Source organism: Phaethon lepturus, unplaced genomic scaffold, assembly GCF_000687285.1.
Source record: "Phaethon lepturus isolate BGI_N335 unplaced genomic scaffold, ASM68728v1 scaffold14630, whole genome shotgun sequence".
In the NCBI taxonomy this organism is placed as follows: domain Eukaryota; kingdom Metazoa; phylum Chordata; class Aves; order Phaethontiformes; family Phaethontidae; genus Phaethon; species Phaethon lepturus.
This window is the reverse complement of record NW_010509955.1, coordinates 37,518-49,832: the sequence shown is the minus strand read 5'-3', so window position 1 is coordinate 49,832 and position 12,315 is coordinate 37,518. Positions and strand designations below refer to the sequence as shown.

The window sequence follows — 12,315 nt, the reverse complement described above, 5'->3', positions numbered from 1 at the left end:
AAGCTGATGAATCAAGAGTCTATAATTTCATTGAAGTGACTTAGGTAGTGATGATATGATGGACATTTCCCAGCATGTATTTTTGAAGGAAAATATGCTTTTCTGAACTCTTAATCCTCCAAGTATGCTTTCTGTAAACCAGAGCCAGATAGTCTAATTCACTTGAATATCTGTGCCTTTGTCAAAGTCCCTTGCTGTTAGGAAATCAAAATTTTGTCTTTAGTGAAGTAATTTGTACATTTAGATCTGTATAGCATAAGCATCTGCATAGCTTTAAATGTTTTCCTGAGCACTGGACATGAACACGTCACATTAGAAGGACTTTGCAAGTGAAGTCTTGTCACCCATCCTTGGGCCATTTCTTGTCAGTATTTGCAGTAATGATTCGCATGGGGAAGGACAGAGCATCCTTGCAGTGTTTGCAGGTGGTACCAAGTGCCTACTACAGTTTTGCAGGATGTGATTAGAATTTGGAACGTTCCTGATGAACTGCAGAAATGAAGCAATGTGAAGAAGATAAAACTGAATATAAAAAACTGCATAGCACTACCGTGGAGAAGGGAAAATAAATGCACAAATATCAAATAGAGAAGAACTGGCAGGGTAACAGTGAAAAGTCTGTAGAGAAATGGTTGGAATAGCGATATATCATAAGTACAATCGGTGTTCACAGTGTTGGTCACACTTTGTTTAGGGTTTTTTTCAGTAACTAGTTCTGCTCAGTGCTGGTGAGAACTCAGCTTGTGTACCATGTCCAATTTCCGGGCATTCTGTTTGAAAAATAACTTAATCAACCGAGAGCAAAAAAAATAAGAGATTTAGCCAGTGAAAACTTGATGGATTTCATTTCTTTAACCTGAGATGGAGGAGACAGGGATATACAGCTTTCTATATGTAAATTTGGAAAATATGTGCATATTTACTAATTTAGATGAAAGAAGATTCAATGTAATCATTAAGGAAAACTTCAAAGTATATCACTGGCCTAATATCTGGGGATGTAATGGAATCTTTGTTACCAGAAGTTTTTGAGAACATTTTAGAAAAATTTTAAAAATGCAGCCATGCATAGTCTAACTTCACTGTACCTTGGAGCAAAAGGTAAATATCTTGAAGTCTTTTCTCCTACTGCCCTTTTCAAATCAGAGCTAAGGAGAAAGGTCTGAAAAGAGCCAAGACACAGAATGTAGGAATATGCGATAGTCTTTTGCTAAGTCAAAAATAAATGATAGAGCTTCTGGTGTATTTACTATTGATCTAGGACGGTGAGTTGGGAAACCTTGCACAGGAAGTGGAATATAAAAGGCTGGAGCTGATTATGGGTGATCTCATGAGGGTTTTAACCTCCAGAGTTAAATTAATTGACAGTGCAATAGTAGATTAAAATTGTTGTTTATATTTATGGGCTAATGCACACTACAAGGCATAATTTTAACCACTTGCTCTCTGTAATTCTAACCATTCATGAAAAGTCCCATGTTTTTGGGATAACCAGAAAAAAGAAATAAATATTAGTAAGCATATGAATGGTTTGAATTATAGTACAGAATGCCATCATATAATTCAGCAGTACAGCCTCAACTGAAATAACATGTTTGGTTTTGTTCACACTCAAGAAATAAGCAAGAAATGAAAATTGTTATAGCAATAGAAACATTCTCCTAGCCAGAGTTATTGATCATAATCTTCTCAAGTGAAACACAAATCAGAGTGGATGTGCTAAAGGAGTACAAAATAATGAACATCTCGAAAGAAATAAAAAGAAAAACAAGCTGGATATTTCTTTTTAAGCTTTTTCTTAACACAAGAACAAAGACAGAGAGACAGAAACCTAAGTTGTCGTTGTTTTTTTTTTTTTAATAAACATACAACCATCGGCTTTAGTTCAGCATAACTGTTGCAGAGGTATTGATCTTTCCTTCTTCACCTTTCTTTCTTCCTCAGATTCCCTTCTCAAATGGCACACACTGCACATCCAAATTGCTGGATACTTTCTGTAGCCCAGCCATGATCTTTGACTTGAATTTCTGTATGGGTTTTTGTATGTCAATTTTAAGTGTGACTCTTCCCATCTGTTCTCATGCAAGAGTTCCCAGAATGCCTTTTTTTTCCCTACAGATTTCCTACATTTTGTGTCTTAATGCCCATTAAGACATTAAGACACAAATGTGGTCTTGCCTTGCTTGTAGAGGTTCAGAAAGTTGCAGCTGGGATTAAGCCTTGGAACCTTTCATCCCCTTTGAATTTTTCTGTTGGTTCCCATTCTTACTTACATCAAATGCTTGGCCATTTTGGTTTCAAGCTCCCCTAAGATTTACTGTCTGTATGCATAATTTTGCTTTTGCTAGCCAAATGCCAACTTCTATTCTCCAGTAAAGCAGTGGTGATATCTTTTGTCTTCACTCTTTTAGTATTTTCAAATGAATATTGTTTGTAAATATTTTCACCAGTGCTGCAGTGTTGATGGAGTTCTCCATAAATACCTGTTAAGCTGCCCTTCAAACTTCTTGACGTTCTCCTTTAATACAATGCCTAGAGAGAAATTATGGAAAATTTTGGATTCTATTACTAGGAACAATATTCTCTCATAATTTCCTCACATGTTCTTCTTTATCTTCTGTCTGTATCCACTTGTCTTTTTTTTTTTGCCCCCTCATGGTTAGCCTGGGTAGCTTTTGAGCTCCCCTTCTCCTCTGTGTTGGCCTAGTGTGTGTTACTTCGGAGACCCTGTGTCCCTCTGTGACTTACTTCTTGGTGCTCCGGAGTACAAATACAAAAATGCAGTACACAATGAGGCTGGGAGATCAGTAGCTGCAGATTATCGCTATGGCCAAATTTTTGGGGAGTCTAGAAATGGTGTATTTATGTTGCATAGTAAGAATGCCTAGAGTTGCATTATTTCTAAGCAGAAAAAGCAAAAGAGAAGAGATAGAGAAACCTTGTTCTTCAGGGGAAAGGTTGACCAACTGATAGGAATAAGTGCACTTTTTGAGAAGGACAGCTGTCAGCTTCCTACTGCATAGCATTTTGCAATGTTGTCTGAAACAAAAATTAGTGAGAACTTCAACTGAAATACATGGCAGGAGGGCCCAGCTCTGAATCCCACTTTTCCCTCTTATGGCATTCAAAAAGTAGTCAAGGCTGATCATGATTCTCTGGAGTTTTGGGACATGACCTCAACACTCAGCAGTAAGGAATCAGATAATTTCACTATACTGTGAAGCAAAATTGCATTTTAAAATGTCAAAAATAGGCATGAAATGAAATGTCTACTTATAGTTAGTGCTACTTTAAGCATCTGGTATTGGTTACTTCTAGAAATATGTTACTGGATTAGGTGGATCATTGATCTGATCAGTCAAGGCAGCTTGTGTATTCCTGTCAAAAAACTGTTGTTGTTCCAGAGGAATTATTTGGATTACATCTAGAGGTTGAGATGAGGAAGCTAGTTCTTGACTTGCTTTGAAGGCAGTTTTCTGTCTTGCCTAATAAGCTTTTAAGTGTGGAATGGTTAAATGGGAAACAGGCCAAGAACAAAGGGAAGAGAATGTAACATCCCTAGTCATAGGGCTGGTGGTTCATAGTGCACTGGGACTGGCAGGTCCTGGTAACACAGCTGTTACATTCCATTAATTAAAGTGCTGTTAAGTTAAAAGTGACTTTCATGAACTTTTAAATTTTATTCCAATCCATAATTCTGCAAACAGTTGTAACATTTTTCAGTCTGATGTCCTCCCTGCTACTTTCTGCTTCTTAATGAAGTACAATTTTCAAATATTGTGTGTTGTAAAGCAACAAATTGTAGAAGATCAATATAACTGATGAGGTCTTGGTACCTTATCATTTTATCTGATTAAAATATGTTGGAAGATTATCTATCCTGTATTAGGTCCATAATAACATAATGCTGCTGAGGAGACATAAAGCGTGTGAACCTCCCCCCCGCCATATTTGTTAGGATTAGTACTAAATTCCCCCGGTTGTATTTAGTAATGCTTGTGATTCTTTTGTGCTTTGTGACTGAAAATTCATCGTAACTGGTGCCTAATCTGCAGCTTTGATTTGGATTCTTACTGTAATCACATTTTAAACATGCACTGGCCCTGTTTGAAGGGTCCTTAAAAAGTTGTTTTTTCACTACAAATCTGGATTTTAAAGTTGAGAACAAATTGTTGAAAGCTGCTGAAATGGCAGTCTATCTAATTAGTTCTTCTTTTCCTCAGCCCTATCTGCCCACAAAGGAGAGGACTTCTCCCAGTTCAGTCATGCAACTGGCTGAAAGCCTGAAATAGATCCCAAGCTGAGCCTTGAGCTTCCACTCTTATGTTGCTTGGGGATTGCCTCTATGTTTTTTGTTTCTGTTTTGGTTCAGGTAGAATTTGAAAGGAAAGTGTCCCTAGGAGACATGATAACGTCTAAACTGGGACAGGGTGGCCAAGTCACTGGATTTGTAGATCTGTGCTGCCACTGGCAACTTGCTTATCCTCCTGTGCCTCAATTCCCACGTTTGGGAAGTGGACCTAACATCTCGCCTTGCAAACATAAATGAAATCTCATGCCTTTTCCTCAAGGCACTTTGAATTTTTTTGAAAAGACATCTATCTGTGTACAATGGTAACTATAATTCCTTTGGTTAAGCCTTTAGGGTGTTGCAGTCATGGGCAATCTGTCTGGAGCAACAAGGTACTCTCCTGAGTGAGAGGGAACTCAGGAATACAATGCAGAGGAGAATCTTGATAGGTTTATCACAGTTAATTATTAAATGAACCTTGTATTAAAGACCTTTATGCAAAATACATTCCTACTTTGATTTCTATCATTAAAGGAGCCTGTCTCCTCTCCACAGAGAAGAAAAGTCTTAAAGACTTCAATAGAGAAACAGCCCAGAAAGCTGAATATTTACATTCCCCTTTGTTTCTCTAAAACATGGGGTTTGCTGACTGTCCTACTGCCAAGGGCAAAAGTTCTCTGAAAAGCGGATCTCCATAGTACCCCAGAACCCGATACCTGATGAGTATTTTAATTAGATGCTTGCCAGCTGTGAAGGCCTATCTGAGTGCCCCATTTTTGACTGATAAAGTGTAAAATGGAGATCTGTCAGGCAAAGCTGCTTTCTTGTACCAAGGTAGCCTTGTCCCTGCAAATGCCCTTTCTTTGTCTTTGTTGGTTTCTGGTGAAGCAGTGGCTGTTGACTGGAATATTGCTCTGAAGATTGAGAATGAGGAAATGTTTATGCTTTGTCACAGATTATTTGTTCATTTATTTATTTCCTGGATGATCCCCAGCCAGTCATTTAATCTCTTTATAAACTGCCCATTCCGCTTGTTTCTACGTCCTGTAAACCCAGAGAGCTGCATGGACTATGTACCAAAATCTCAGCTTTTCTCTTCAGTAGTTTGAAAATTTTTGGAAGAAGTATGCACTGTTTTATATATGGAAGGTTTTTCTACATAAACTTTAATGTGGAAATATGGTGGAGAATACTTCAGGGACAGTCTTTTTCATTTTTGTTTGTAAATACAATTTTTGAAAGCACTCCAACTTTTTGTCTCATTTACTCAGAGCTTCTAGGAAGCTCACCAATCCTATGTCACTGGAATTAGCAGACAGTGTACAATTCAGATCTTCATTGTACTAGAACTCTAGATACTAGCTTTGTTTTATTCTCATCTACTGAACTTAAGCAGTGCTTAAAAAATACTGCAATTTAAAGACTAGTTAATAAAATGACTTAATGACCACAAGTAAAATCCTGCTGCTGTCATACATTACAGGGTTTTCTTCTGTGGTTAATTCTGTTCTGAATACATGTCCAGAATTTGTAGTTTCTCACAAGCTGTACTAGAGAACAGGCATTTATGTTCTGTAAAAATGGTGATTCTATGAAATTCACTCAGAGTACTGTGCTTGGCTGACATAATCTTCAAAATGTTCTGATCTTGTCAAGCACAGGCAAATCTAAAATACACATTCAGTGGAAAATCAGTGGTCCTTGTTTTCTGAAGTTTAGTGTTTTGTTTTACAATGTCATTCAGTCTTTGAGGATGCATTTTGGAGAGAGTAAAGCAAGCTGGATGATCAGCAGTAACCTATTTGTGAATTACAACCTTAGAAGCAATAGGTTATTTTACATTAATGTGCTTTTCCCATAGAAGACATGAACTTTTGTGCTGGTTTATTGGCAATATTTATTAACAACCTGCATTGTTGCTAGCTTAAAGTAGGACCCCCCACTCTGGTGAACACTGTATAAAAACGGCAAAATAGACAGCCTGTGCCCTGATTTGATTACTGTTTAAGCATCAGTGGTGCCAATAGAACTTAATTAAAAATATAAATCTTGATTTTGCAGCAACTGCGTGTTTTGCAGTCGATCTGAGAAAAGCAAAGGCTTTGCTAATTGCCTTTTTTTGGTAGAGATTCTTTTCAACAACTGCATGGAATTTGGTTGTTTGAAGACATCAACATGTCACATTAGATAGAACATAGAGTATGTGAACTCAGCTCTGCTCTCTGCTTCCTCTCTCAGCATTCCACAAGCACTTCTGGTTTGAAAATAAGTGGTACATTGGCATAAATATCTTCCAGTTGTAAATTCTGCTTTTTAAAATGGAATACTGTCTTTTGTGTGTTTCTTCAGGGCTAGCTGGAAAGATTATAAAAGCTATCACCAAAGAGGGATTTCAGATCTCAGCTTTGCAGATGGTAGGTTTCCTTTTCTGTATGGTTTTCTGATAAACAGGAATTGGAAAAGTGGTGTATGCTCTTTACAGCAATGCACAGGTGTCTTCCTGCAATATAAACCCTTCTGCAGGCTATGTAGCAATGTTTTGGGATCATCATTGTCCTTGTGATATTTGTGTTTTATTATTTGATTGATCAGCTGACCTGTTTCTTGTTACTGGGTGACCTTGAGCCAAGACACTTTACCTCGCTGTATCTCGGTTTCCCTATAGTTAGAAGGCAGGGGTAATGATATCTGTCTCTTCTGGAGCAATTTGAGATATCTTTACAAAATGTGCTAGCTAAGATTAGATAAATTATCGTTAATATCCTTCCTTAATTTGTTAAAATATATATTTAGTATGAAGGGGGAAGGTTTTTAAAGATATTTAAAGGATTTTCACACCCTGATCACCTTCAGCAGTTGGCGCAGAGATTATTCCCAAGAGTAGTCCTGTAAGTCCTGCCCTTTGATTTTTGTGAAAGTCTCAAGATCTGAAATCCCCCTATGACTCAAATCCCCACCACAAATGAAGAATAGTCCCTTTCCTTTACAATGCAACAAACAGATCCTCTTGCATGTCTTAGTGGCATTAGCCAACACTATGTTGTCTACTTATATTTAAGGTGGAAGAAGATACTGTGTGCTATGTTGCCTGTGGTGTTATTTGCTAAGTTGTTGACAAACTTCATATTGCAGCTGTAAAGCCATTCCTTTTACCTAGTAAAACTTAAAAGAGTATTCTGAACGTTTGCTAGTTAAGCAGGGGTGTCTGTCTATTTTTTTGTTGTTGTTGTTGTTGAAGGCAGGCTGGCTAACATTTTTGTTTCCTTAGTTCAACATGGAACGTGCAAATGTGGAAGAATTTTATGAGATTTACAAAGGTGTCGTCGCTGAATACATGGTAAGCATAAGTTTGAGAAGAATTGTTTAAAAATAAAATATGATTAAACGAGGAAGCGGTCACATTTTTCCTTTTTTGGGATTGTGGTAAGATTTCTTTTAGGAACCTGGTATTGACCAATTCTAGCTTGTTCTCAAATAAACTAACTTATCTTGAATATTGTGCTATCTGTGTTGTAAGAAAGGAGAGTCTCGTGAAAATTGTTCAGCTGAGGAATTTGTAAAATATGAGACGGAACACCCCTCCCCCCCAGATAAGTCATGTTATTGCAGTAGAGCTATAAGAATGTGTCACATCTGTGTCTTTCTTTGCTTTGATATTGCCATAGTGGCTTGGACCAGAATATATATTTATTATTTTGTTTACAATGGGGCTGCTGTATTTGAATGCCTTCCTAATGATATTTTGAGCTATTCTTAAGTTTATTGTTCTGACTTTTGTGGATCTTCAGACAATTTAAGAAGTTTAACATATGCTGTAATCCCAGTGAACATCTAAGACTCTACACCTTGTTGTACGGTCACACAAAACTTTCTGACTGCAGGTTGAACAACGGGAATACAAGAAGATGAGTTTGCATTTCTGTATCTTCTGTCTGAGGATTTTGGTTCATTTCATAAACAGTAATGAGTTTAGCTTCACTGCCAGTTACTAATATTACTCTGATAGTGACATTTTTAGGTTTTTTTTTTTCCCCCCTTTATGATTGTTTAGTCTAACTTAACAGGGTTTGTAGATTTGTCTTTAAATAGGTTAGGCATACTGTTAGTTCACTCTCAGATTGGGGAATACTCTTAAAGTCTCCTCTGATGACATCATTTTTGACAAGGGCCAAAGGAAGATTGGACAGGCAGACTTGTAGGTAGGTGGCAGAATTCAAATATGGTAAATATCTGAACAGTATTTCAGGGCCCAAAGAATCCTATGGTACTACAAAAGTCTCTGCTTTAAACCAAGTTGGAAATTTTCTACCATCTTCTGCAGCTCTTTTGTACAATTTCTGACCTCCTAGTAAGCTGCAAATTTTAGTTATATTAATTTAATTGGAGAGTTACTCAGAAGGGAAGGTGACATTTAAACAGGGTACATCACTAAGGAAGATATGTTTTAGATGGGATTTGAAGAAAAGTGAGAATCTAGGGCCCTGTCCTGCAAGCCATATGTGCTGGATGCACTCAGTTGAAATGAAATGAAATTAATACCTCCATGCGCTCAGGATATCTGTGAAAAACGTGGGAAAGCTGATCATGGTGATAAAGGGATCCAGAGAAGGCACATATGGGAACAGCAATAGATATTGTCAGTGCAGGCCAAAGAGAAAGAAGTATGTTGCAAAATAAGACATTGAAGAAAGAATATGACCTCTTATATCTGTGACTCAGAACCGTCTGTTTTGATCTGAATTTTATTTATCATTCCGAAATAACTCAGCACACAAGATACTTGGCATTGAGAAGTCCTTTTCAAAAACTGAACTCCTATTTCTTCTGGTTACTCCTTGTCAATCAGATAAAGGCTTGACATTGTATGTAAAGCACTTCTCTGTGAAAAGAGAAAGATGAACAATGGCCCAAAATTTTAGCTTTGTTGGTATCTCCTGCACGGGATTTTGCATACTATTGATTAGTTTTTGTGCTGTTTTGCTTTGTATTTCCTACTGTAGCCAGAATAGAAAATGGGAAAAAAGGAGGGAGACTATTTTGGGTCAGCTCAGAATCCACTTTGTTAATCAAAAATGCTTGAGCTTGATCCAGCTTCAGGGATGGTTTTGTTTGACAGCCATGTCATTAGATGAATAAACTATTTTCTAAAGAAAATTTGATTTAGCTGTGACTGGGCATCTTACCAGAGAAACAGTGTCTGCTGTTTAAATTCAACTCTAGACTTGATGAAGCTGTGTAAGGTAGACCAAGCTTGTCCCACATAGTACCACCTGCCTCTGTGCTGTAGTTGATGGGAGCTGGTCTTCAGTCCTCAGCTTTGTACTGTAATGAAGGAGTTGGGAGTAACTTTGCTCACATTGTTTGCTGTTGCTGGTGGGATGTCAGTGCTGAGACAGAAACAATAGAAAAGGGAGGAAGAAGAAAAAACACAGTTTGCAGGGAGGAATTCAGTTGATTCAACTAAATTTAAAAGTCTGTTTTTTCTCCACTTGCCTGTTAACAATTATTTAGATGATAGAATTCAGGAAAATTGTACAGAGTAGTGACTTTGTGACAATTTACTGTTTCTTAACAGGATGAAATATATTGCCCTTTGACCTGTTCTTAACAGAGGATCCGCTGGTGATCAGACAGTTTTTGGAATTAAAATATTTATTCATGTTGTAAAATATGAAAATATTCTGCACTCTTTTCACATCCTCTCAGGGATATTTGTACCTACATTTCCTAGGATCAGGTTGATGACAGAGACACTTTGCTAAAATTCTGTCCCAGAGTGGGGCGATTAAGCACATGCTCTCACCATGGCATCTGTTATGAAGATAGCAACTCTTTGGAACAATGCTGCTTGATTTGGAGTCTTTGTGTATTTAGTTTCCATCACGACTCATAAAATGCAGAGAAGGACTTAATCCTTCTCTTCCTACTGCTTTTTTGCCCACTCTGTATACTCTTGTTCTTTGCTATGGCTCATCCTTGGCCTGCCCATGTCTGGTGGGCGTGATTGCAGTACCTTGCTTGTCCTTCCCTGTCCTCCCTTATTTCCTGTGAATGTTGTCTCCTTTCCCCTTTCCTCATTGGTTTTGATTCTTTTAATTGTCCTGATTTGTTTAAAACTTGTCTTCCCAAATTTCTAGACAAGTATGCAAATATAAGGGCATTTTTTGAAAAAGGAAGTCAGACCAGAACATCGAAATAGGTTCTTTCTGCTTGTGAAACCTCTATCTCTAATTAACAAACTCCAAATTGGCACTAATGCCCAGAGTTAATTTAAGCTTATGAAAATTATGACCCATCTTCATCACCCACTCAGAATTCAACGATGTCTCATTACTCTCCAGGAGGCTCCAGGGAAACAGATGATTTCGGTGTAACTGAGATTCTGGTAATGGTACACCACAACAATGTTGCCAGATCAAGGACCCTTTCCCTAACAGGTTGTGCCACAGGCCCCTTTCAATTCTGTTTTGTTGACTTGTTTCAGCTTCTGTAGCAATACGTGAGGAAAAGACAGTGAGAACCAAAAGTCCAAGAGACATTTTAATGACTTAAAGCCATCAAATGGGTATATATTTGGAAACAAATATATACTGTGTACTGTGCTCCCTGTAGGGAATGCGGCGAAGTACATTGCTGCCTGTGGAACTAACTGAACATTTTTTGGTTTGTTTGTCTGTCTGATTTTTTTTTCTTTTAATTATTTTCAGACTTACACCCAGCAAAGAGTGTTCTGTTGATTCAGTCTGGCTTGACAAGTTATGGGATACTTCTGAAATCCAGGTCCAGATCAATAAGGATGTACCCACAAAAGAACTTATTGCGGATTCTGTTGCATGCTATTCAGTATCCTGTTGAAGCTGAATATCCAATTTACCTTGGTCTCCACCTTCTAAACCAAGCAGCAAAATGGAAAACATTTCTTTTGTTGTGAATACTAATGATATCTTTGTTTCATGTCTTTGCTTTCCTAAATGCACCAATATTTCTTAATTGTTCCTATCCTGCAAGTTTGTGTCTAATTTTGGGGAAGAATACAACCCTTGCTAATGCCCAAGGAGCCCAGATTTGTTTCTGTCTTTGTTTTCTCTTCCAGGAGATGGTTACAGAGTTGTGTTCAGGCCCTTGCATAGCAATGGAGATTATACAGCCTGAGTCTCCAAAAGTGTTCAGAGACTTCTGTGGTCCTTCTGACCCTGTAAGTATTTGCTTGAGTGATAAGGAATGCTTAAAAAGTTGCTGTGCTGTCTATGTGAATTAAAATATCACAGTGTGCTGTGGCTGCCACATACCTGCTGCATTCCTTGGAAACATGTAAGCATTACCTTATGGAGGTCAAATGCTAGTCTTAGTGGACCAATTTGCAAATTCTCTAGCAATTGTTCTGATCTTACCTAAACCAGATAGTAAAATACTGTAATAATATTTATGTGAAAGGAAAGCTATGCAGGCAAAAAATCTGTTAAAGATTCATAAATACTCTAATACAAGGCTTCAGAGGCCTGGAGTGAATAGTTATTGCTTGTGCATGCCACTGTAAATCAAATGTCAGTCCGCTGTAGTCTGACATTCTCCTAGGTTGAAACCATAAAAGGACAGTTGGTTCCTTTGTTTTTAGAAGGAAGTGAAAAAAAAAAAAAGGATGTAAAAGTTCTCATACCTGTTTGCTATGCTAATGCTTCTAGCTTTTATTTTTAATTTCTTGAGGTGACTAATTGGATATGTATGATACTGTGTGCAATATGGAGACAAGTGTAAGTGACTTGTGAAGTGAAAATGAGTGCCCACCTCCTTCTAGTGGAAGCAGGCGGCTGTAAGTTTTGGACACTGATTTCATAGCATTTACGCTAATGGTATGTTTGGAAGACAGGCAGCTCTGTTGTTTATTTCTGTCTACTGTTTTCTGTAAGAATTGCAAATTGATTGATTCTTCAGGCACATAAAGCATATGTACAGTAACTACAGCTGCTCTCAAGAGTGATCTTTGCCTGAAATTTATCTGTCGCTTCAGATGGCATAGTAGCTTG

General features: G+C 37.7%; 1 protein-coding gene across 1 annotated transcript in view; it reads left to right on the top strand.

Moving 5' to 3' along the window:
- The window catches only part of NME7 (NME/NM23 family member 7), a gene marked incomplete at its 5' end in the record, with an annotated part of 69,752 nt that overhangs the window by 26,142 nt on the left and 31,295 nt on the right, over nucleotides 1-12,315 (top strand). Inside the window, 3 exons of the mRNA XM_010292246.1 lie at nucleotides 6,641-6,705; nucleotides 7,560-7,628; nucleotides 11,385-11,486. Coding sequence (XP_010290548.1) covers nucleotides 6,641-6,705; nucleotides 7,560-7,628; nucleotides 11,385-11,486 — 236 coding nt within the window. The remainder of the gene's footprint in view (nucleotides 1-6,640; nucleotides 6,706-7,559; nucleotides 7,629-11,384; nucleotides 11,487-12,315) is intronic.